The sequence below is a fragment of the Eublepharis macularius genome, chromosome 8 (genome assembly GCF_028583425.1).
Source record: "Eublepharis macularius isolate TG4126 chromosome 8, MPM_Emac_v1.0, whole genome shotgun sequence".
Taxonomy (NCBI): Eukaryota; Metazoa; Chordata; class Lepidosauria; order Squamata; family Eublepharidae; genus Eublepharis; species Eublepharis macularius.
Genome location: NC_072797.1, coordinates 137,386,551 through 137,409,796, shown reverse-complemented (window position 1 = coordinate 137,409,796; position 23,246 = coordinate 137,386,551). Strand labels below are relative to the sequence as shown.

The 23,246-nt window shown below is 45.5% G+C and overlaps 1 protein-coding gene across 1 annotated transcript in view; it reads right to left on the bottom strand.

Annotated features, from left to right (window-relative positions):
• MELK (maternal embryonic leucine zipper kinase) overlaps positions 1 to 22,567 on the bottom strand; it is a 48,906-nt gene extending 26,339 nt beyond the window's left edge. Inside the window, 9 exon segments of the mRNA XM_054986694.1 lie at positions 3,176 to 3,274; positions 4,109 to 4,177; positions 8,912 to 9,010; positions 10,203 to 10,295; positions 11,102 to 11,170; positions 14,168 to 14,311; positions 20,105 to 20,221; positions 20,471 to 20,556; positions 22,373 to 22,567. Of these exon segments, the coding sequence (XP_054842669.1) occupies positions 3,176 to 3,274; positions 4,109 to 4,177; positions 8,912 to 9,010; positions 10,203 to 10,295; positions 11,102 to 11,170; positions 14,168 to 14,311; positions 20,105 to 20,221; positions 20,471 to 20,556; positions 22,373 to 22,436 (840 nt within the window). The 5' untranslated portion in view covers positions 22,437 to 22,567.
• Between the last annotated feature and the right edge of the window lie 679 nt (positions 22,568 to 23,246).

Here is a 23,246-nt window from a genome sequence, read left to right as displayed (position 1 = left end):
CAGTGTGCATGCTTCCACTGGGGAGGCCCCTTTCAAAATTGTATATGGAGCTCACTTCAATCCCTTCCCGTTGGACACTCCCCCTCTCCATTCCTCTAGTTCGCCTGATGTATCTTCCTGGTGGGGGGAGGCCACGCAGCACTGGACTCTCATTAAAAAACACCTCGAGAAGGCCAAACTGGATTACAAAAAGTACGCAGATCGCCATCGTGCGGCCGAATGGGATTTACAACCTGGAGATCATGTTTATATTTCCACCAAAAATCTGAAATTAGCTCAGACAAGCCGCAAACTAGTGTTAAAGTTCCTTGGACCTTTCCCTGTGCGCAAAGTAATCAATAAAGTGACTGTTGTTATAAATTTACCCAAGAACTTGCGCCATGTTCATGATACATTTCATGTCAGTCTCCTTAAAAGAGCTCCCACCGACAACAAGTGGCACATCAAAGCTCCACCCATTCCAACTTTAATAGACGACCAAATACACTATGAAGTGCAACAAATTTTGGACTCTAAACTCAAACAAAATCAACTTTTTTACCTCATTAGGTGGAAGGACTTTGATTCTGGATACGATGAGTGGGTGAACTCTGTACATGTTCATGCTCCTAGATAAACCAAAGCTTTCCATACTCGTTACCCATATAAACCAGGGGGGGATCTGTTTTAAGGGGGGCAGAATGTCAGGTCCAGTGTATATTTAACTGTACTGACTCCATTTTCTAACGCTTCTAGTGTCTAAGTACTTTCCCCGCAGGTGCACCAGTTCCCAGGCAGCTTTCCCACCGGAGGAGACTGTTTTGTCTAACACCGTTCCACCAAGCATTGGCCTTGACGGAGAGCAGCTTCCCAAGACTGAAAGATGTTGTTTTGAGAACTGTGGGGGGAGGCTGATGCAGATGGGAACTGTTACTCTGTACCTCATGCTTTGCCCTTCATTGGTAACAATGACTATGTACCATCCTGAGTCTCCTATTCAGGACAGTGGACTATAATGGACCTTTTCTGCAGTAAAGTTTCCTTGTTCAAACAATGGACTCTTGTTTGCTTTTGAGAGGGAACCTGTAGGAAGAGCCTTATCTAGCCACAAGCTGACAGATTGTTCTAGGGGAAAGAGGTACAAAAACAGTATAGCCTCAGTCACAAGAATTTCTACATGTCGAGAACGAGTATTCCAACTTGTTCTTCGTGCCTGAGCTACTGAACTGCTGATTCTAAATTCAAGCAAGGAGTTGCGGATAATCTGCTGTAGATCTTAGAATGGTAATACATTGTTCGTTTGGGGAGTGGATGGAGGAAACAAAACTGAAACACAATCTGCTGAAAATACAGAGTTAGGCACCAAACAAACACACAGCTTGTTCTCCAGAAGAGAAACAGTGACACTCAATGGACACTGAGAGGCCTGAAGAATTTCATCTGGTCACTCTTCAACACATTCGCAGCTAGATTTCAGATTAGGGGGCCTGAAGAAGGGAGCTCTGACTTTGATAGCTTACACCCTGAAAATCTTGTGGTCTCTAAGGTGCTACAGGACTCAAATCCTGCCGGTTATACCCTGTTTATCAGCCTCATGTTTTGCCAAGGCCCCAGTACTCAGAACATTTGCCACAATGTTCTATTCTACGAATAAGTTTCAATATTAGAAATTCAGAAATGTTTCTAAGCTGGGGTCGAAAATGCAGCTGAACCATTTTTTTTTTAAGAAAGCTGTGCCTCCATGAAAATATTCATATCAACTTTTAAGAGAAGAAACACTGGAAAATGGCTACTGTATAAACTAGATTTTATTGGAATCCAATCGTCGTTTCTTTCTTAATAAAGCCCAGTATGCTTTAAAAGAACAATATCCAGACTAATGACTGCATTTATACCAACAAGATTTTATACAGCACATTTTCAAATCATCCTTCAATAGTTCTAGAAATAAGTGTATAGGAGTTCTATAAACTTGTTGCCATTTGCCTCTAGCCTATAAGCCCACAGGGTCTCAAACAGGGGAAGAACGTGCTACACTTACGCAACAGAACCATCTTGATGCCAAACTTGGTTGGAAATCTGATCAGCATTGTAGTGGAAATTGCGCAAGAATATTGTCTATCGAGGAGACAGTTGGTGTATCACAAGTTCTGCCATCTTGCCCTGTCCATGCCATGGCCTGAATAGGATCTCCTGCTTGAATATGCCTTGCTAAGCTATACTATTCTCTGCTGATGTAAGCTCCGGCCTTGCTGGTGGTTTGAGTACAAGGATGTCCAAAGAGGTCGAGCAAACGGGCCCCAAGGATAGGCAGACAATAATTTCTTGAACTGGCATCAGCTGGCCTGGGACGCAGCATGTTTTGGTCTTCAACCTCCCCTTTGTGACAATCAGTCAACTTCTCTTTAATCATCCCTCTTTTGAGGAGGATTAAGGTACGGGGGGAGGAGGGGCATATGTAAGTTTAACCTATATAAGTCTTTGTGAAATCCCTTTCAAATTGAACTTCAGCCCAGACGGACCAGGAACGTGCTGGGCACAAATTGGCCACAGGAGTCTGCTCGTTGCCTTTCAGGGTCCCAGACAACTGAAGTTGGCAGTGTAAATCATCAGGCGGCATAGGTATCCTTCCTCTGTTCTGCTGTTATTGTGCTGATGTGTTCCCTGTTATTTCTTTGTATGTACGATGCATTTATGTCTCTCTTGTATTCTACGTGCTTTGTTTAATAAATTGCTTTCCTTTCACACTGGTATGCTTATTGCTATCAAATCCTAAATAATCTCTTGCTCTTTGGCAAGACAAGCATAGCCCCCTGCCGCCCAGGAACCCCGCCCTGAGCTCAGGTGACCCGCAGCCTCAGCCCCCCCCCCCAGCAGCTGCTATTACAGGCGCGTTGCACTGTGCCTGGCTTGTGCAGCAGAACCAGCCCCTCATCACCCTTCTCTTTCTTTTGGCAAGGTTTTAAAAGTCAGGCATTGTGTCAGTTATATTGTATTACATTTTGCACATTTTGTATATACGGTTTGATTTCTCCAGAAGGGGAGTTGTCGGTTGTTGGTTTTAAAGTCAGGACCAAGAAGATACGTTGGGTGTATGCTCCCTTTCAGGAGGGAGGATGGCCCACTCTCCTCTTTCAGCTCAGTTTTGTGGCACAGTTCAATCCCACATCTTTTTCAAGCAAATTATTTTACTCACCGGGTATTTACTTTGCCACTGTACAGCAAAGGAATAGCCTTGCATGAGCCACGGGTGATTTAAGAGATGTTTAACCGTAATCCGTTTCTTTGGGTCCACCTAGTGGGCAAGCAGAGAAGAGCATTTCCAAAGACAGCAGGACCATGATCATAAACAAATAGGCCACATACCTCAACACCGCTGAACTTTTAAAAGTTATCTTCTCATGGCTGAGGATACCTGGAAAGGAACAGCTCATTGGCTCAGATGCCAGTGGCCTAAGGCTCTAGGCATTCGTCTCTCTGCTTTCATGTGCAAGAAAAAGACTTTTAAAAAAAATCAACAACCGGCCTTCCTGCTTCCAGCTGAAGGTACAGATAGTGAGATTTTTTCAGTGGCCAGTCAGGGAGAACTGCTGCTCCTCCGTAAACGAAGGTCATTGTAGCCGGAAGGAGAATCAGGCCCCTCCAGTGAACCCGCCAGCACAAAGCTTGTGCCCTACTTGCATTAGGAAGCTCAAGCTTTTCTGTTTCTGAAGTTTTAAAATCCCCATTTTTGGAACAGATTTGCAAGAACAAAAATTGTGAGCCCCCCTGAAACGAGAATAGTTCTGTAAAATTGTTTCATCTCACTTGTAAGCTGCCTCGAGCGCTTTATGCAGGAAGGTGGTGGAAAAGTATACCGAATCAATAAATATAAATTCAGAAGAAAAGATCAGCAATTGTCTATGCTCTTTACCTAAGGCTTTTGAGTGTTCTCCGTCACAGCCAAACACATGCACATTCAGAACAAAGTGCCAAGAAGCTTGCAAGTTCAGTCTCCTAACCACTTCTAGTATTATAAAAACCATTACGGGAAAGGAAGGGGTTTACTAAATGAGGCAGAGAAAGAAACCGACTGTGCAATATTTCGGCAGCAGTGAATACTGGGACATCTGATGCACTTGAAGATTACCTGCAACATCTGGTGGAGAAGCAGTTCACTGCCAGGTGAGAGCCATTTGGGAATCTCATATTTTCCCCTCTGTCAAGAAAGTGAGTTTAAAATTACCGCAAGCAGACAAAATAGCAAAACTTCTACTAGTTGCTGCTCCATTCAATTATACCAATTATTCAATTATACCCCCCGCCTAGACAGTGCCTATTACTTTCCAGGGTCAGTCCTGAAGCCAGACAGCAGCAGAGTTTGAGCACTGATGGGCAACCAAGTTGCCTCTTTAAATGACTGGTGTGTGATTGGTGCTTTTGAAGTGGTGTCGAGGCAGGTAAAGATTAAGCCTGAAGCAGACAAGAAGGTTAGGCATGAAGCCTCTCTCACTCTGGGAAGTACGGAATCAGGAAGCGTGAATGAAATTCAGTGTTAATAGCCAATGTAATCCCCAACACTTTATATGACTGGTGTTGTGTCCCCCCGCCCCCCGCATCCAACCAGTTTGCATCATAGCATTTGATCATCAGAGACCATCACCCTGGAGTTTGACAGTCAAGGGTGTTTTATTCCATTTGTATAGTGCCTCAATGCAGAGTGGGAATCCACCATATTTTTCTTCCCTGTGCTTTTCTTTAACTCCTCAAAAGGCCAAGAAGTTTCAAATGCAAGGCAGCACTTTTTTTCCCTTTTCTTTTTTTTAAGTACCAGTACTCATGATGTTCTCCACTCTCAGCCCGAGTCTCAACTGAGTTAAGAGGGGCTGGTACTCCATAAAGAGGTGCCGCTACTCTGTACCAGCATGTACCTCCTGGGGGGAAAAGCCCGGGTACAAGTTAAGAATCAGAAACAATTTGATTGGAAGATGAACTTCAACCTTGCAGAAGTATTTAAAATCAGATTTAAAAAAAAAAGTCGCAGCAAAATCACAGCAACATTGGCACCAAGAATGCGGGACGATTCCAAGCTGTCTCCTGTCTTACTAACACCCTCCAAAAAGTCATCAATAAAAAGTGCCTTTATAGCAGATGCAAGTAGGAGACTGCTTCGTCCTGAACCCTCAGAAGTTGCAACCATGATGAGATTTTTTCCCCTGACTGCACGACTTGGGGGCTTGCTCACGCCAGGATCCCCCCTCAAGTGGCAACTTAGATGTGAGAAGGGGCCATTACATGCCAACCTCTTCAGTGCACCGCCAACCAACATTGCTCAGCAATACACAATATGGGCAGGTGAATAAGTTATGAAAGCACCTACAAACATTAAAAGTAAACAGAGTTCCTTCAGCCAGATCGGGTCTCAGTGGGCCTTTTTTGTTTAAAGACAGCCAGCTCTTTCAATATTATAAATACTATCCAAACAAGAACAGTCTCACACGTCCTCTGTGGATCAAAAGAGCTTGTTCTTTACACCCTGTGAGGCTTAGGGCTTGCATTTCCCGAACATCATAGCAAGCCATTGTTCATGACTGTCCAGAGCAGCTCATAATAACCAAAGGCAAAAACCCCTTGGTGCATGCCGCTCCCCCCCATAAACAAGCTGGAATCTGCTTTTTAACAGCTGTAGAAGTGGAGAGTGTCCCATCTTATCATCTTCTTGTGCCTGATCCTGCCACAAAGATCACATTCAGAACGCAGAACTCTTTTGCTCCAGGTAGAAACTGTATCGCCATAGTCCACTGAAGCCACCTTGGCAGCACATAGATCATCAGAGAAGGAAAGATGCTGTATGTCCTCTCAGACTGCACTGAGGCTCCTCCAACAGCGCCAAGCTCTTTCATGTCGGCACCAAGGGAGAAGTCATCAAAGGGTGCCAGCAGCTGGTCTTGAACCTCACTCTTCTTTTCTAACCAAAATAACAACCCTCTGGCTAAGTGTTCAATAAAGCCTTATCATGGATTCCTGCCAAGTTTACACAGCTACACGGATCTTAATGCACGGCCACCATGTCTGACCTAGAGACCTTCAGCTCCACTCCTGAATGCTGAGGCACAGCCGTTTCAGGACCCCTAGGAGCCACCCGAAAGGCTCTGGATCTTTATTTTGTCAGGCTTTTCAGCTTCGAGTTCCTTCTGTGTGCGTGTACACCTTCAGCAAGTAATTCTGGTCACAGGCAAGTAAAATACATTATTGGTATTTATTAAAGACAGAACATAGGAATGTACGCAAAGCAGGAATCGTTCTCAACAATCATTTAGGCACGGCTTTTTTTCTGGGAAAAGAGGTGGTGGAACTCAGTGGGTTGCCCTCAGAGAAAATGGTCACATGGCTGAGGGCCATCTCAACTCCCCTCTGTCTGGAGATCAGGGGGCGGGGCCACCAGCCACGTGACCATTTTCAAGAGGTTCCGGAACTCTGTTCCCCTGCATTCCTGCTGAAAAAAAGCCCTGCATTTAGTCAAGGCACAAAAATAAATAAGGCTTTGTTACTCTAGATACAATCTATAACTAAAATACTGCAGGCTAACTATCTAGCAATTCTCTGACTTGGTCCCGAGGCCGGTTGTTCTTACCAAGGCATTAGCAAAGAGTCCCTCCATGCCAGCCAACTCTGGAGTGGCATGGGGCTGAGAGGCTCCTCTTCTCATACGGTGGTAGACAATAATGGCTGAGAGGTGAAAGTATTGAACTTTGCCTAGCTACAATGAGACTCCTTGAGGTCTGAGGTGGTCAGCCCCCTGAACCAAGGAAGCAATCAGGGCTCAGCAATTTGGCATTACAGCATGAGAAACTATGGGGAGTGCAGCTCGGACATGACTTCGGCTACCAGGCTCCAACCTTCTCAAGGCCACTTTCTCACAAGAACAAAGCAATTTATTGTCGAAGGCTTTCACGGCCGGAGAAAGATGGTTGTTGTGGATTTTCCAGGCTGTATAGCTGTTGTCTTGGCATTGTAGTTCCTGTGGCTGGCATCTTCAGAGGTGTAGCAGCAAAAGACAGAGATCTCTCAGTGTCACAGTGTGGGGAAGATGTTGGCAGGTAATTTATATCTACTCAGGAAAGTGGGTTTGGGCCAAGTCATCCTGTAGGAGTTTCGCAGGGTGTGGAATGCTAATGGAGGGAGGCATCACTATATCCTGAGGAGGTTCTTTTGCATATGGATTGGTGCTTGATATGCTAATCTTCTCTGCAGGGCTATTGTGGGATGTGGAGTATTTCGTTAGCCTGGTGTTTTGCAGGGCTGGAAGCCATGCTCTATTCATTCTTAAAGTCTCTTCTTTCCTATTGAAATTGTGTTTATGCTTATGAATTTCAATGGCTTCCCCTGTGCAACCTGACAAAGTAGTTGGAAGTGCTGTCAAGTATTTTAGTGTCCTGGAATAGGATACTGTGTCCTGTTTGAGTTAGGCTATGTTCAGCCACTGCTGATTTTTCAGGATGGCCAAGTCCGCAGCGTCTTTCATGTTCTTTTATTCTTGTCTGGATGCTACGCTTTGTGGTCCCGATGTAAACTTGTCCACAGCTGCAGGGTATACGGTATACTCCTGCAGAGGTGAGGGGGTCTCTACTGTCTTTTGCTGAACGTAGCATCTGTTGTATTTTTCTGGTGGGTCTGAATACTGTTTGTAGACTGTTTGTAGCACATTCAATTAACAGACCAAGGGTCTTCCCAAACAGCAGCCTGAACCAAAGTTTCAAACTTATACCTTTAGGAGCCTGTTTAAGGGCATTTTCCTTACAGAATCCATCACACGTTCAGCTGTGAATCATCAAGTGTATAGCAAGCAAGAACGCTTCCTAACATGCAGGTGTAAACCATCACTAAACCTCATTTCAACCTACAAATTAAAGCTTAGAGTAGTAAATATGCTCTTTCGGAATCAAAATTAGAGCTGCCAAAGTTTTAGGTACTATCCTGAAGACATTTAGAGAGCATCCGTCCCCCACTGTTCTGCCACAACTGAGATTCCCGATTCTAAGGTGGAAGATGCTTCTTTAAAAAAAATCTTGTCCCAAAGATGCTCCATTTCCCTAGACTCCTGCTTCATACGAAGTGGGGAGGGGGAGAGAAAAAGATATAAACGAGTCTCGAGACAACAACCGAGTTTTCCACTCCACAGGAGTTCTATTCTTTTCATTTCATTCCACGATAACGCCAGGAGATAAAATGCACCACCCAGAATGATACAGCTAGCATAATAAAAGGAATTACACACCAGGCAAGGGTGCAGAAAAGGAAATTGTCTTGCACAGATTAGATTATGTGGATGCTTAACACTGTAGGAGCCCTTCTGCATGGCCAGGCTGCCGCACTCGGCTCCTCGTCATGCACGGGAACATTTAACAGATTTTCCTGCAAGGCTGCCCGAGGTAGAATTCAAAAAAGAGAGGGGGGGGGGGAAGAGGAATCGCAGATTTCCCCCCCCTGTCCTCCGTGCTACGATCATGCCCAGAGCAGGCTGCTGCCTAAGAGACACAGGAAAAAGCATGCAAGTATCTGATTTGGCACCAGAAATATTTTGAGCATCAAAATTTAAAAAGGCTTTTGTGGTTTAAAAGATTAAGAAGTTCTGAAATGGTTTTTTAAAAACTAAGGCTAAAGGGAAATACAATTTCTCCTAGTAATATCCTGAACGTTTAAACATGAAAGCCTGAGACCCTGACAAGCCCCTTAGACATAACAGGGTTGTACCCAGTCAGCTTTTTCACACGAGCTCTTCTAATCCCTCCACCACCACCACCCCCATGAAGCTGCCATCCCGTGTGGCTTTTGTCCCGTGATCTGGAATGTAGTCTTTTTAGTGGCTGGAAGAGATATACCCACCTCCCTCCTTCACCCGCGGAAATGCTGGTAGGATACAGCCCCGGCGGTCATGCATTAGGATACATACCACTATTTTTTTGTAGAGGGCCATCACATTACCATCATCGAAAGGTAGAAATCCACAAAGGAGGGCGTACAGGAGAATTCCCATGCTCCAAATATCTGCCTGGAACCACAAGCCAAGAACATTATCAAGGAACAGAATAGTGCAGAATTCTGCTGAATATCAAGATAATGCCTGGGGCGGGGGGGGGGGGGACCACATGTCACTCCTGCGCGTGAAGCAGGTAACAGGTGGCGGCTCCCTTTCTGAACGTCCAATTAACAGTCTCCACCCCTCTTATGCTAGCGCAGTTATTTTGTCCTGTAGACAGCACATGCACCAGAGGAGAAGGGGAGAACAGTAAGCCACTTTGGGTCCTCCCACTGGGGAGAAAGGCAGGGTATAAATGAAGCGAATAAATAAAATAGCGTCCTTCCTCATCAGGGCTGACATCATTGGCATAGGATAACAAGAGGGAAATTGGAGTCCAGAGCCTTCGTCAGCTCCCCACAATGAGCCCTGACCCCAAGAGGTGGAGGGACACCCCGAGGTGTTTTTAGATGCTTACGCCCACATTCAGCAGAATGAGGGGGCAGAATGGACTGTACCACTTTAGACTGCTGGGGAAGGAAGCTTATGGTTTTGAAGCCCCCTTACAATAACAATTCCCTCTAAGTGGAAAACTAGCACAGCAGAGCACATACTTTCTTGGGGTGCCTTTTAAATTACAGTGTGAAGTGGCCCAGCTCATTCTGTCGCCTCAGAATTCTAGTGCACCTTGCCACCTCTAAGGCATGGAACGATAGTCCCCTAACCACCATCTTGACTCCTTGCAGACAAAGCCAGTAGGGTGTTGATCCTGACACGTCCTTCAGCCAAAGGGAAATGAAAATGCTCCATTAAACACATCAGCTGCCAGCCAAGGGAAGAAACAAAACCGTCTGCCCTTCTCAGGTAACCTAGTATTGCATACGCAAATGGAGCCCCGTGGGAAACACCCGCAGATGGACTGCAGAATCCTCGCAATGGTATCCAGTTAAGGCAAGACAGAACTCAGTAGGGGCAAAATTGTCTGCACTCTGCAGGGATGACCCGAGACCAGGATTTACCACTCCACAGAAGATGTGGGGGTGAAGATCATGAATGTTACCTATAGACACCTCTAACATGACATATAGCACAAGAGTAATTAATTATTTCACAGCATTAGAAAAATCACACATTTTTCATGAACGAAATATGGAGCAGGGAAGAGGAGGATGAAACCAGCCAAGAGAGGGTTAAAGGAAAATCCGAGTGACTGTGCTAAAATTACCTCTGAACCAATGTAAGCTTTGCCCTGGATCAATTCCGGCGCTGCGTATGCTGGACTTCCGCAACATGTGTTCAGATGGTAGTCCAAGCCACCCTACAGCCAGAACAGAAGAGAACAGCACCACCGACGATGGCATAATTTGCATTTCACACAGACGGTAACGGGAGTCTGCTCAAATATTGTTAGGAGATTTCCTCATCCACTTGACCCCTTAAAACCTTGGGTCGTTTACTAACTGCATCAGAGAAGCTATTCCCCAAACAACACTTCCCAAAAGCATCGTGACCCTGCGGACGAGCTGAACGGAAGATAACACAAACGTTGGATGTTGGTCAAGGACTATCCAGGCTATTGCTGTGCAAAGCTTCATGATCTGCCGGGAACCAGGTTCTAGAAATGTATGATGTCTGCACCTATTTTGCCATGCTTCAATATTATGCCTTATGGGCGTAATTTTCACATTTCCTCCAACTAGCTAAATTGGAAGAAGGGGCATTGGCATGAGGGACGGAAGATCAGGACGGAAACAGCAGCATGCTGCCAAAAGGTTGGCAGGGAATCAGCACGTGCTTCAGTGTCAGTTATGTCAGCAGATGTCCGTCCGCTCAGCTTCAGTCAAAAAACTTTCAGGAGAGATTAACAGAGGAAGTATTATTATTTTTTATTGGATTTATTATCCGTTCTCCCTGTAAATGAGCTCAGAGCAGATTACAACATAAATAAATAAATTACAATAAAAACAGAATTAAAATGATAAAATACAATAAATACATTTGGGCGGCAACCCAGGTTGCTCAGCCCCTATTGCTAAGCAGGCATATTGCCTGGAACGATGCAGGAGTGTTTCACCGATTCCCATTGCTGATGGCGAACCATTAGAGACAACCGCTTTCACTTACCTTTGGTTTTGCACAGAGGCCAAAGTCAATCAGCTTCAGGTTGTGCTCGGCATCAATCAACAAGTTTTCCTGACCAAAGAGACAGCACGTTAGCAAGACTGAATTGACCAGAATCCAGCATGACAGTGCGTATTAGTGCAGTGATAGGCCAGCATGATACTTGCCAGGGCTTCCTTATGACCCACTGCGTCTTCCCCAAAGCAAAGACCCAACCCTGACTTCCCTCAACTTTGCTGGAGCAGGTGGTGATTCAGAAGAAACCTCTGGGCCCGCAGGGGCGTCTATTCAGAAACAGCTGCCTCCATCGTAGGAAGACGCTTGGCTTTGAAAAATGCTAACATTGTGGAACTTTCCAGTGTACTGAGATTGGATCCAGTCCCTGCAGCAGTCAATTTAATGACCGGCTCCACTGCTCTACACGGCAGTCATTTTGCTGCAACGGCCACAGAAATTCTGAAAATTCCAGAAGTGCCCACAAGTTCAACAAGGTTGAGTATCTTTGCAAAAGGAGATGGAACAAGAGCTGGGTCCAATGGAGTGGCGGCAGCAGGTGCCACTTCTCACTCTAGCAGGCCAACCTGCAGCTGTCAGATTCTAGACAACAGTTCAAGGTGCAGGAGTCCCTCCACCCCTTGTAGATGGTCCCCTGAGGTAGGCCTATAGACAATGTTTTATTCCCCTCCTCCAGAGGAAACACTGTAATAGTATCTGTCATAATTTATCAACATTGGGTTTAAGACATTAAAGCTTGTTACTTGTTCTCCACATTTAACCCCTTTGCAAAAACGCAAACTGCGGACACACTGTGCAAATCACCCAATTGCTTGGACAGCACCATTCCCAGCAATGACTGCCAAGTTGCTGGAAGAGCAGCCATTACGGGGTCCATGGGTCATTCCAATGGTTGCAGTTAGTGACTCATATTCATTGGTTCTTGGTTTGCTTCCTGTCTAGACACCTCCAAGGACACACACTGTTTGCTTCTTCATGAAAGCTGGAGGTAAGGAGAGTATTGGCAGCAAACCCTAAATTTCACGTCTACATTTTTGTCCTGCTCTTCCTAGTTCAGTACCTTCCACAACTTCAAAGACTTCCAGCTCAACTAAGAGGGGAAAATCAAAAAGAGTCCAGTAGCACCTTTAAGACTAACCAACTTTATTGTAGCATAAGCTTTCGAGAATCACAGTTCTCTGAGAACCACAGCTCTCTTTGTCAGATGCATCTGACGAAGAGAACTGTGATTCTCGAAAGCTTATGCTACAATAAAGTTGGTTAGTCTTAAAGGTGCTACTGGACTCTTTTTGATTTTGCTACTACAGACTAACACGGTTTACTCCTCTGCATCTAAGAGGGGAAAGTGAGTCAGATATTAGTCAACACCACCACGCTGTAAGGAGCAGCCTGCTGTTTCGTTTAAGGTTGGGGGTCATCCAACAGCAGAAGTCAGGGTCACCTCCATATACATCACACACATCCCTCAGCAAGGAACGGGGGCACTCTGCTCTGCAACCCTCTCCTCTCCTTCCAAATTATACTAACTCTGTTTTTTGTTACTGTTAGAATAAATTTATGCTTTTATTACTTCTGTTGGTGGAAGAAGGGCGTGACCACTAAATCAGCTGAGGTGTTTTTGACCTACTGGAATGCCAAAACAGACTCCAACACAAACCAACGGAAAACACATGCTGCTTAGCAGATGGAAGCTGGCACAAAAGTTGAAGGGAATCTAACAGCAGACTATACTGTGTTCTACTTGTATTGGGTACTGATTGCCTGAGTTGGTGCTCAGAGTTAGCTGCTCAAGAGAACCAAACCATTTGCAGCGCAGCTTTCGTGAGGTAAAGGAAACTGTCCGCTTGGCTGGAATTGAAACTTCGCGCACAAAATAGGTTGAGGACTGCAAAAGAGTCTTGGGAAGGAGGAAAGCCAAGAGACAGAGAACTAACGTGTCAGGTGCTCGGCATCACCTGTCATACTCAGCAACACCCCGTTGTCTTAATTGTGGTCTAGTGCTTCATGTTACGGTTCTGGTATTCTTTTACTGGCTTGCAAATGTTACTTGTCTTGTCGAATCAGCAATGTGAAAGTATGCAAGGGAGGCATTTGTTTCTGCTGTTAGCTCTATGAACCTCTGAACTGCACCAGGGCCTCTTTCCTTAGGCTGGGAAGAGGTGCCTGCCCAGATGCCACAACCTTGAAAATCCCATACATCAGTTCTGCTGTTTCCCTGCTTAGACGTTTCCCCTCTGAACTGACCATTAGACCGGGGGCGGGGGGGGGGGGTCTTAGAATTTGCCCACGCTCTGGAAACCTATATATGTTTCATGTTTGTATGTGACAGTCATTCCTGGCAAAGATGGAGTAAGCTCTTGAGACTAGCAGCTTTTCAATAAAGTTCTTTTACAGCCTGAAGTGAAGACTTTTGAGAGTTGCTTGGCAGATTTGTACACAAAGGAAATGAACGCAGGGGGTATAAAACAGGCAATGAGCAAAGGAAAAGAACTTGACAGAAGTACTGAGGAAAAGCGATGGTAGAGAAGACACACAAAAATGGATGAGGGCTTTTAAGAAGTGTCAAAATACTTATGAGGAGGAAGAGGAGTTTGGGAAGCTGGCCATAAGACAGAAGGGGGCAATGTAGGCCACGGCCTGAAAAAAAAGGACCTGAGGAAAGAATGTGCACAGGAAAAAAAAGAAGCTGACAAAAAGAAGATCCAAGAATTAGCTGACCACGATAGGCAGGGAAGAAGAAACAGATGTGAGGTTTTGGGAGTAGAGGATACTGGTTTAGGGAACACTGGTTTGCAGGTGACCCGACCAGATTTTGAAGGGGGAAGCCTGCTGGGTGCGGCCTCTCCTTTGACAGCAGCATCATGGCCTAACGTAATAAGCAACAAGCGCTGACTGTTGGCTGAATTACGCACAGTGATTTAAACTGGCCAGTCAAGTTTATTCGCTGCAGACGTCTACCAGAAAGGGAATGGATAATCCAGGCTCAGCCATCTGGGACTTGGTGCAAATTGGGTTTATTTTTAGGGACGCCCCAGTGCCACCGTCCATACTTACTGGCTTGAGATCTCTGTGAGCATACCCGTGGCTGTGGACGTACGCAATGGCAGCGACAATCTGACGAAAAAAGACACGTGCTTCTTCTTCTGTTAGGCGAACTTTCGCTATAATATAATCAAACAGCTCTCCGCCAGGACAGTACTGTAGTGGAACAGGAGGCAAGAGTGTTTCAGGTAGGGTGTCAGCTCCCTCAGGGAGAAATGAAAGTCTGGCCACAGAGGCGAGATTTTTATATTGTCTCTCAGCAGTCCTCAGTGGAAATACAAAGCTCATCTCTCATTTCATTGTTCATTACATGACATAAAAATGCATGTGCATGAAATCCTCGCCCTTGCTTGTTTATATGCTGGCTTTACACCCTTCAATGGCAGTCGTTGCATTCATTTCTTAGCCTCCTGGGCCGATTCCAGATGACTAACCTGAAGGCGCTGCATGCTGCCATGTTCCGGATCGCGACGGGGAAAACGCGAAATATCGCGTTTTCTCGCGCGAGTTTGGCACGACGTTGCACCCCGTTTTCCCCATCGCAATCCAGAACATGGCGGCATGCAGCGCCTTTAGGTTAGTCGTCTGGAATCAGCCCTGCTTTCTATACTGGCTCCAATATTAAATCCTATTGAGCCCTCGAAAGCAATAATGAAATTAGAGAGAAGTTAGGTTAGGGTTTGAGGTTAGCTTTTGGGTGTGGTGATAACTAGGGTTTCCACTGCATTTTTATACTACAACACTATTGGTCATAGCTTTAATAACATTACAAGAAACAGAAGAGCACATGATTAGGTTTTGGGGCAGTGAAAATTAAAAAATATAGTCCTTAATATGCAAAACACTGAAGGCTGAAAAATGACTCTGGCTTTAACATTTTGGAGCCAAAGAACATTTGTCAAAGCCTGCTTCAGCCTACTTCAGATGGGGGTGTGTGCATATACGGAAAGGAAAATGAATACATTTCCTAAGGAAAAATTAGGAGATGTTCTCATTTTTAGAACGGCTCACACCACAGCCATGCAACATCTGTGAGAAGCACACAGTCAGTCTCCTAATTAACAAACTTGTTCATGCAGATCTTTCCTGGGTTTATTTATTTACTTTATTTATACCCTGCCTTTCTCCCCAGTGGGGGCACAAGGCAGCTTACATCGCTCTCCTCTCCTCTATTCTATCCTCCCATCAACCCTGTGAAGTAGAACAGCCTAAGAAGGTGCGACTGGCCCAAGACAAGACAGCAAGCTTCCATGACAGAGTGGGGATTCAAACCTGGGTTTCCCAGATCCTAGTCCAACAATCTAGCCGCTAGATCTCTGGGTTCCCTTGCTCGAGAGATGAAGCAGACCAGTCACTGTTGATACAGCCTTTCCTGTGCTGGCCTCCTGTCTCCTGACGCCCTTGCTGTTAACATGCAGGTGCCAAAAAAAATAAATCAAGCCCATTTCTGCTTTTGGCTGAATCCTTAGCAATGTGCTCCCTCCTGCTGCTATTTATTGCTTTGTAGATCAGGAGGATATGCGGAACGGTATGCAATAGCCCAGTCATGTCAGATCTTGGAAGCTAAGCAGGGTTGGTACTTGCATAGGGGGCCACCAAGGAAATCTTTTCACTGGCCTTGAAAGCTCATTCCTGGGGGCTCCGTGAGTCAGTTGCACCTTGACGGCACAAACAGACACAGCGCAAGAGGCTGTTTTAGGACATTCCAAGGTGTTTTACCATTGTTTTATCATTAGGCACTTCGTTCTTTTTTTGGAAATGTGTAGTATAAATATTTGACTAAAGCAAAATGTTTCATCTGTGAAACAAATGAACACTTGGTACCATTCCCAAGGGTAGAAAAGGCTGTTGGGACGACTAGATCCAACCTGCAGACCACTGACTAACCCCCTCTTCTTCACTTGCACCTCTAGCCAGACACGGAAAACCGCTTTTCTCTTTTATGCTACCAGGTGTTCACCTGTCATACCCAACAAGACCCTGTGTAATGTTTGTTTGTGCTCTGATGCTCTGGGTATACCTAAAGGCTGAAGCTATTTCTTGACTGGGAGGTGAAAGTATGCAAGGGAGTGGCTGTCTCTACTGTTATCTGTATGTTCTTCTCTCCCCTCTCCTTAGCCTGGGAAGAGACGCTTGCACCTTGAGACTTTTCCTACATCAGCTCTGCTTTTCCCGCCTAGATGCCTCCTCTTGAACTTAGCTGACCGTTACCTCAAGGGGGTGGGGGGATTTGGGAATTCACCTGTGCTTAGAATCCTATATATACTTTATGCCTGTAGAGAAACGCCATTCCTGCCAAAGATGGAGTAAGATCCTGACTAGAGATGGATACGATCCAAAAAATTTTAACGATCCAGCGGATTGTGGATCGGCGCCGATGATGATCCCGAAATAACGATCCACGCCGATCATCTCCTGTTCCCAAGCCATGGATTGTGGATTGTGATCATGGAGGCCAAAGCAGGGCACACTGTTATTATGTGGGGAGGTGGGTGGTGCCGGCGATCGCCGGGGCTGGCGGGTACGGGGAGGCGGTGACGAGCCGCCTCCCCTCAGGTCCCATTCAGCAACACACCAACCTGAGTCTTTAGTATCCCAAAAGGATTCTGACTTCAATGGACTTAAGATGATGCAACTCTGTTTAGAATTGTACTGTCAGAATCCTTTCTGGCTATCTGTATTCTGATGAAATAAGCCGGAGTTAGGGTGTGAATTGACTATACAATGTTATTAAAGAATACAGATTTCTGAACTTGCTTCATGTGTTTCGCCATCAGAGCTGCCTATCAGGGTTTGCAGGGATGAGATTGGAGTGCCCATGGTTACAGAACACCCCCTTCCCCCTCCCTCTCCTGGGTGTATTCTCTGCTTTGCTGCTCCATGGTTGGAAGGAAGCCCTGCTGATCAAGGAAAGCTGGGCTTCCATTCGGGTTTCCAGGGCGACAGAAGGAAGGCAAACAGAGCTCAGGCTTTCCCCTGGCTCCGTTGCCAGGGGAATAGATTGCTGACGCCCGAGTGTCTGGATCCCCGATCCGAGCCCGAACGCAACGATCCAGGCCTCTCCCAATCGCTGGATCATTGGCCGTGGACGATCACAATCCGCCGGGTCACAATCGCGCGATCGCCATTATCATGGTTTTTTTTCGATCGTAATGCGGATCATGCCCATCTCTAATCCTGACACTGGCAGCTTATCAATAAAGTTCTTTAACTCATGCAATGAAGTCTTTTTGAGAGTTACCTGGCAGATCCTTAAATACGTAGATCCCTCAATATTCTTTGCCAACCTTATTCCCACAGCTGCTAATAGGACATTGTTCAGAATTCTACTTTATACAATGAAGCAAGTTCAGAAATGTGTATTCTTTAATAACGTTGTATAGTCAATTCACACCCTAACTCCGGCTTATTTCATCAGAATACAGATAGCCAGAAAGGATTCTGACAGTACAATTCTAAACAAAGTTGCATCATCTTAAGTCCATTGAAGTCAGAATCCTTTTGGGATACTAAAGACTCAGGTTGGCACCAAATGGCGATGGAGAGTTCAGTCTCTATCCCAGGGAAAAGAGGTGGTGGATCTCTCTATTATCACCTGTGTGCACGCAAAGCTCATGCGTGCTCCTGGAAATGCGTAATGATGTCGCTCCCGGAAGTGACACCACTTTCCGGACGTGACGCCACTTCCCAGAACCCAGAACAATGCATTATGACAAGATAAATGTTAGTAAGTTTGAAAAATTACACTATTACGAGAAAGGTTTTTTTTCCTTTCTGTATCCTCTACAAAAAGTGAAATCTTCCATTCCCTTTCCCAAACATTTCATTTCTTTGGAATCATTTTTTAAAATATGCAAGAAGGAGGGGGCCTCTAAAAATCCAAAACCCATCTCACAAATCTAAATTCTAACAGATTCCCTCTACCAACATAGAAAAAAAAATCAAAAATTCTTTCTTAAAATTCCAGAGTCTGAAATTCCTAATCTAATGAATATTGAATTTTCAAATTTTCAGGGAGGGTTTTGCTTTATTGGAGCAAATCAAAATTAGATACTCAACTTCAGCTGCATTAGATCTATACTTAGTTTAAAATGACTTTTTTTTGTTGCCTGCCAACTCTACCTTAGCAATGGCTAAGCTGTTGTGACATTGTGAAATGCTCATAAATATTCCAATGTCCCAGACAAACAATATTCATAAAAACTTCCTTAACACCTGTATGTCCACTGCAATTTCAGTGATGTTAATCAGCTGAGGGTGGGGAGAACATTTGAGTTATAGCTATTAAGACCTATAAGCTGATGAATATAGTGATAAAAGCCTTCTGTGACTTGGACACAGCTATCCTTTCCTAGCATAAAATTGGAATAACCATAACTGATATTTTAACTAATAAAAATAACCATAACTGATATATTTAACTAACACAGAACCAATCTGCATTCAAAAGCTGTGGGAACCATAACGTCAACTTCAGCCAACAAAAGAATGAAAGCAACACACAAGCACAGCCCCACCCACCCCCTAAAAAGAAAGCAGAATGAACTCAAAGCAGCACACACATACACAGAAACCCCTGAATGAAATGAAAGCAGAATGAACTCAAAGCAGCAAAACCTCTTTGGCAGAGCCCGCGCTGCCCCAGCCCACTTGCTCTCTCTCTCACTCTCTCTCTCACTCAGAGGAATGGGAAAAAAGCAGAAGGAACTCAAAGCAGCTAAACCTCCTCTGCAGAGCCCACAGGGGTGAAGGAGGAAGGAATCACGTGGGCAGATTCTAGAGCAGCCGGAACACCGTTCTAGAGCATTCCCCCTCAAAAAAAGCCCTGCCTGAAATAAACAGTAAAAGAGCCCCTCCTCCAGTAGTCTTGGGTCCCATCCTGCCAAGTCTTTATCTTGCTCCCTTCCCCCTTCCAGTTCAGCCCTTGCTCTGAAAGTCACTTAGCACATACCCTGTTCTGCCTCAAATAGGACAGGGTCAGGAAAGCTACCATTCTCCTAGCTTTCTGCAAACTACACAAAACCAAATTGATCAGCAGGATATGAGTCTGGTGGCACCCTAGAGACCAACAATATTTTCAGGGTACGAGCTTTCAAGAGTCAGAGCTCCCTTCTTCAAATACCAGAGCTCTGACTCTCAAAAGCTCATCCCCTGAAAATCTTGTTGGTCTCTAAGGTGCAAGTGGACTCAAATTCTGCTATTCTACTGCAGACTAACATAGCTACCCACCCAAAACTAAATTATTAAAAAGGGCTTTTTCACTCAAGGCAATTGGGCTGTGCTGTAAGGAAATGGTTCAGAGATGCTTTGGTAGAGGGATAAAGATTGTAAAATATACTACTTCAAACTGTCCATGGATGTTGATATGACCTTATTGGGTAGTTTCTACATTGTTTAATAAGTCACCTCAGATTACTTATGTTTTGTTTTAGTATTGTTTCATCCCTGCATTCTTTTATTTGAATTCTATGCTTCTTTTCAAATCTAGTTGGTCTTGCCAGCAGTCCCTAATCTTGCTGTTCCTACTACAGACCAACATGGCTACCCACCTGAAACTGCTTTCAAATCTCTGCTACACATACCCAATTGTATTGTTTACTGAATGTCCCAGGTGTTGTTTACATGGTCTTATACTGTGTAATCCACCTCAAGACTCAGTGAGAAAAGTGAACTATAAACAGCATAAATAAATTTTTAAAAATTTCAACGGGGAGGGGGGGCAGTATTGTACTTTTGCAGGAAGATCCACCAAGGGTGAAAGTGGACACCTAGACCAAGTACAAGAGCCCCTTTCACAGGCCTTATTCAGCCCTTTTACCCAACTCAGTGGCTGCCACCATAAAGCTTCTAATGCAATGTTAACAGTTGTTCCATGGAGCTCCTTCCTCCCTCCCTACTGATTTTGGCCATAGTGAGAAATCTGGATTGCAAATAGCTTTTTAATCTCACCTCTAAAACCATAAATATCTTCTTTGGTGTCTCAATCACCTGGTATAACCGGCAGATATGCTGGTGGCTTAAGCTCTTCAGGGCTTCAATCTCCGTCTTAACACGAGGCAAGTCATCCTAAGAGGGGAAAGAGGTGGGGCCTTTTTCCAACCAGATTTTATGTCATTCTGAGCACAGTAACAAATCGAAGCCACAATAATCTTCTCTGCAACTCCTTTCTGGTTGAGAACCCAGACATGAAAATGGGAGTCTTACAGCAGTTTAAAATCTGCAGTTACTCACAGAACAGGGGAAGTGGGATGTCCCAACGCCCAGCACTGCTGACAAATGATACTGAATCTCATTCTTTCTCAAGCAACAACTCACCCCCAGTGCTAGCTTGTCCATTATTTTTATTGCAACCTGCTCGCCAGTAAGTCGATGACAAGCCAGTTTAACCTTTGCAAAGCCACCTGCATTAAGAGTGGGAGAGAAAAGAGATGCGTTTGTTCCAATCCAGCCACTGGGGGAAAATCACCACAAAAGTAATTACTAGCTTAAAAAATTGCCCGCCCCTCACCCGTGTCATCGCACTATGCACCTTCATATGTTCATAGATCTACCTGCAGGAGATGTTTAATACATATTGTGGTATAACCAAGTTGGCCTCTTTGATACAAGGTTCCATTCCAAATCGCTTGTGTGGTGTTGCTTCTCTTCCTTCAAACTTCTCCTCAAAACCCACCTTTTCCAAAAAGCCTTTGATTTAAGGAGCCGTTTTCTCCCTTGCCCAAAAGTCAGGCTGTAAGATGTGCAGGGCCAAGGGCTTGGCTTAATGCTCTGTAAGGTACCCTGCACTTTGGTAAAGTCCAGTAGCACCTTTAAAACTAACCAACTTAATTGTAGCATAAGCTTTCGAGAGCCACAGCTCTCTTTGTCAGATGCAACTGACAAATCCCCATTGAAGACTTCTGTGCTAATGGCCATCACTGCATCCACTGGCAATGAATTCCTAAGAAACATACTTCCCAAAACATGGGCCAAGTTTTGTCATTCTACTATATAAAAGGCAAACCGTATTCCTGACAACTCACTTCCTCCCCTGGTGCACCTCCAGAGAGTGCTGCTGTGGAGGGAAGAGCAGAAGACATAGCTCGTCCCTACAGAGTGCGCCGCAGTAGGAAGCCGAGGTCAGGATCAGGATGGAGCAGGCGACAATACCCGCCCTGCCTTCACCCAGCTGGGATCAGAAGCAGAGCAGGTGGCAATGCCCACCCCACCTTCACCTAGCTAGGATCAGGAGCAGAGCAGGTGGCAATGCTCACCCCCTACCTTCACCAAGCTGGGATCCGGAGCAGAGCAAGTGGGAATGCCTGCTCCCTGTCTTCACCCAGCTGGGATCAGGAGCAAAGCGGGTGGCAATGCCCGCCCCCCCTTCACTCAGCTGGGATCAGGTGCAGAGGAGGTGGTCATGCCCGCCCCCCTGCCTTCATCTGGCTGGGATCAATGACAGAAGAGGAGGGAATGCTCGCCTGCCCACCCTCCCCATTCTAGAGACCGTTCTATTTTTCCCCACAACAGGCTTTGTTGCTAGCACTACAATAAAGTTAGTTAGTCTTAAAGGGGCCACTGGACACTTTACTATTTTGCTACTACAGACTAACATGGCTAACTCCTCTGGACCTGTACTTTGGTGATGATTTAGTCTGAGGTCCAAGCTAGGTGTTACGTTCGGCACAGTTTGGTGTGTTCCCCCGCCCCCAACCTGACTCCAAAGTTTTCACAGCTAAACATGGCTTGGGACCTGTGGAATGAGGAAGGGTTTCAAGTCTGCCCTCTGTGCCATTGTCCCCAAGCCGAAGTAGCATGGGGCAACTAACCCCTCCAGGCTCTTCGGCTTAGAAAACCAGTGGGAGAGGGAAAGCTGCAGGGCCTCCTCTTCCCAGCCTGTTATTCTAAGTCAAATTAGGCCCCAGTGTGCTTGGGAACTTGGGTTCACCGAGACCACGTTTGGCTGTAAAAAGACCACCACCAATTTGGGGATCCCCTCTTGACTCATACCAGGCATCATGTCTAGTTTGGACCTAAGCTTGCAATCCTAAACACATTTATTTCACAACTGGCATTCAAGAAAGTAGTTACCTTAATAAATAGACTTTGGACTGAGGTCTAAAGAAAGCAAGACTGAAGACTTGCCCTTTAAATAAAAGTCCAGCTCACTGAGACTCTCCAGTATATGAGAGGTCTAGAGGATCTTTCAAAGTTAGACAAAGCATTCAGGGAACCTACCAGTACCAATTGTTTCACATATGTCATAGTACTTGAGAAGCTCCTCGCAATCATCCACAGCCATAGCAAGATGCAAGGTTCTTCCACCTCAGAAACCTGAGAATATAAAGAGATCATTTTTGCTGAGCGACTCTGAGAGAAAACCAGAGCAAAAGACTTCAGGTAGAGGAAAGCCCTACAAAGGCAAGAGCAGCCTGCCGGAAGAAACTGATGTCTCAAAACATAACCATGACTACATCACAATGACATCAGAGGGTGGCCAAGACCTCTGTGCCCAGCCCTACCCTTAAGGATATGCTGTGCTGGAACAGAGCAGTGGTCCTTCAGTACATGATTACACCCATCAGCTAACTAGATGCCTGAGGGGGCTAAACAGGAAACAGAGAAACCTTCCCTTGATATTCCCTTTTAGCACTGGTGTACACACAGTTAAAGTGCCTCTGAATATAGAGGTTCCTTTTAGACACCATGGCTAGTAGCTATTGAGGGAACTATTCTTCATGGACTCTGTAATCCCCACTGAAGACTTCTGTGCTAAAGGCCATCACTGCATCCACTGGCAATGAATTCCTCAGAAACATACTTCACACAACATGGGGCAAGTTTTGTCATTCTACTATATAAAAGGCAAACCGTATTCCTGACAACTCACTTCCTCCCCTGGTGCACCTCCAGAGGGCACTGCTGTGGAGGGAAGAGCAGAAGAGACAGCTCGTCCCTCTAGAGTGCACCACAGTAGGAAGCCAAGGCCAGGATCAGGCACGGAGCAGGCGGCAATGCCCGCCCCGCCTTCACCCAGCTGGGATCAGGAGCAGAGCAGGTGGCAATGTCCGCCCCCTTCAGCGAATCTGGATCAGGAGCAGAAAAGGTGGCA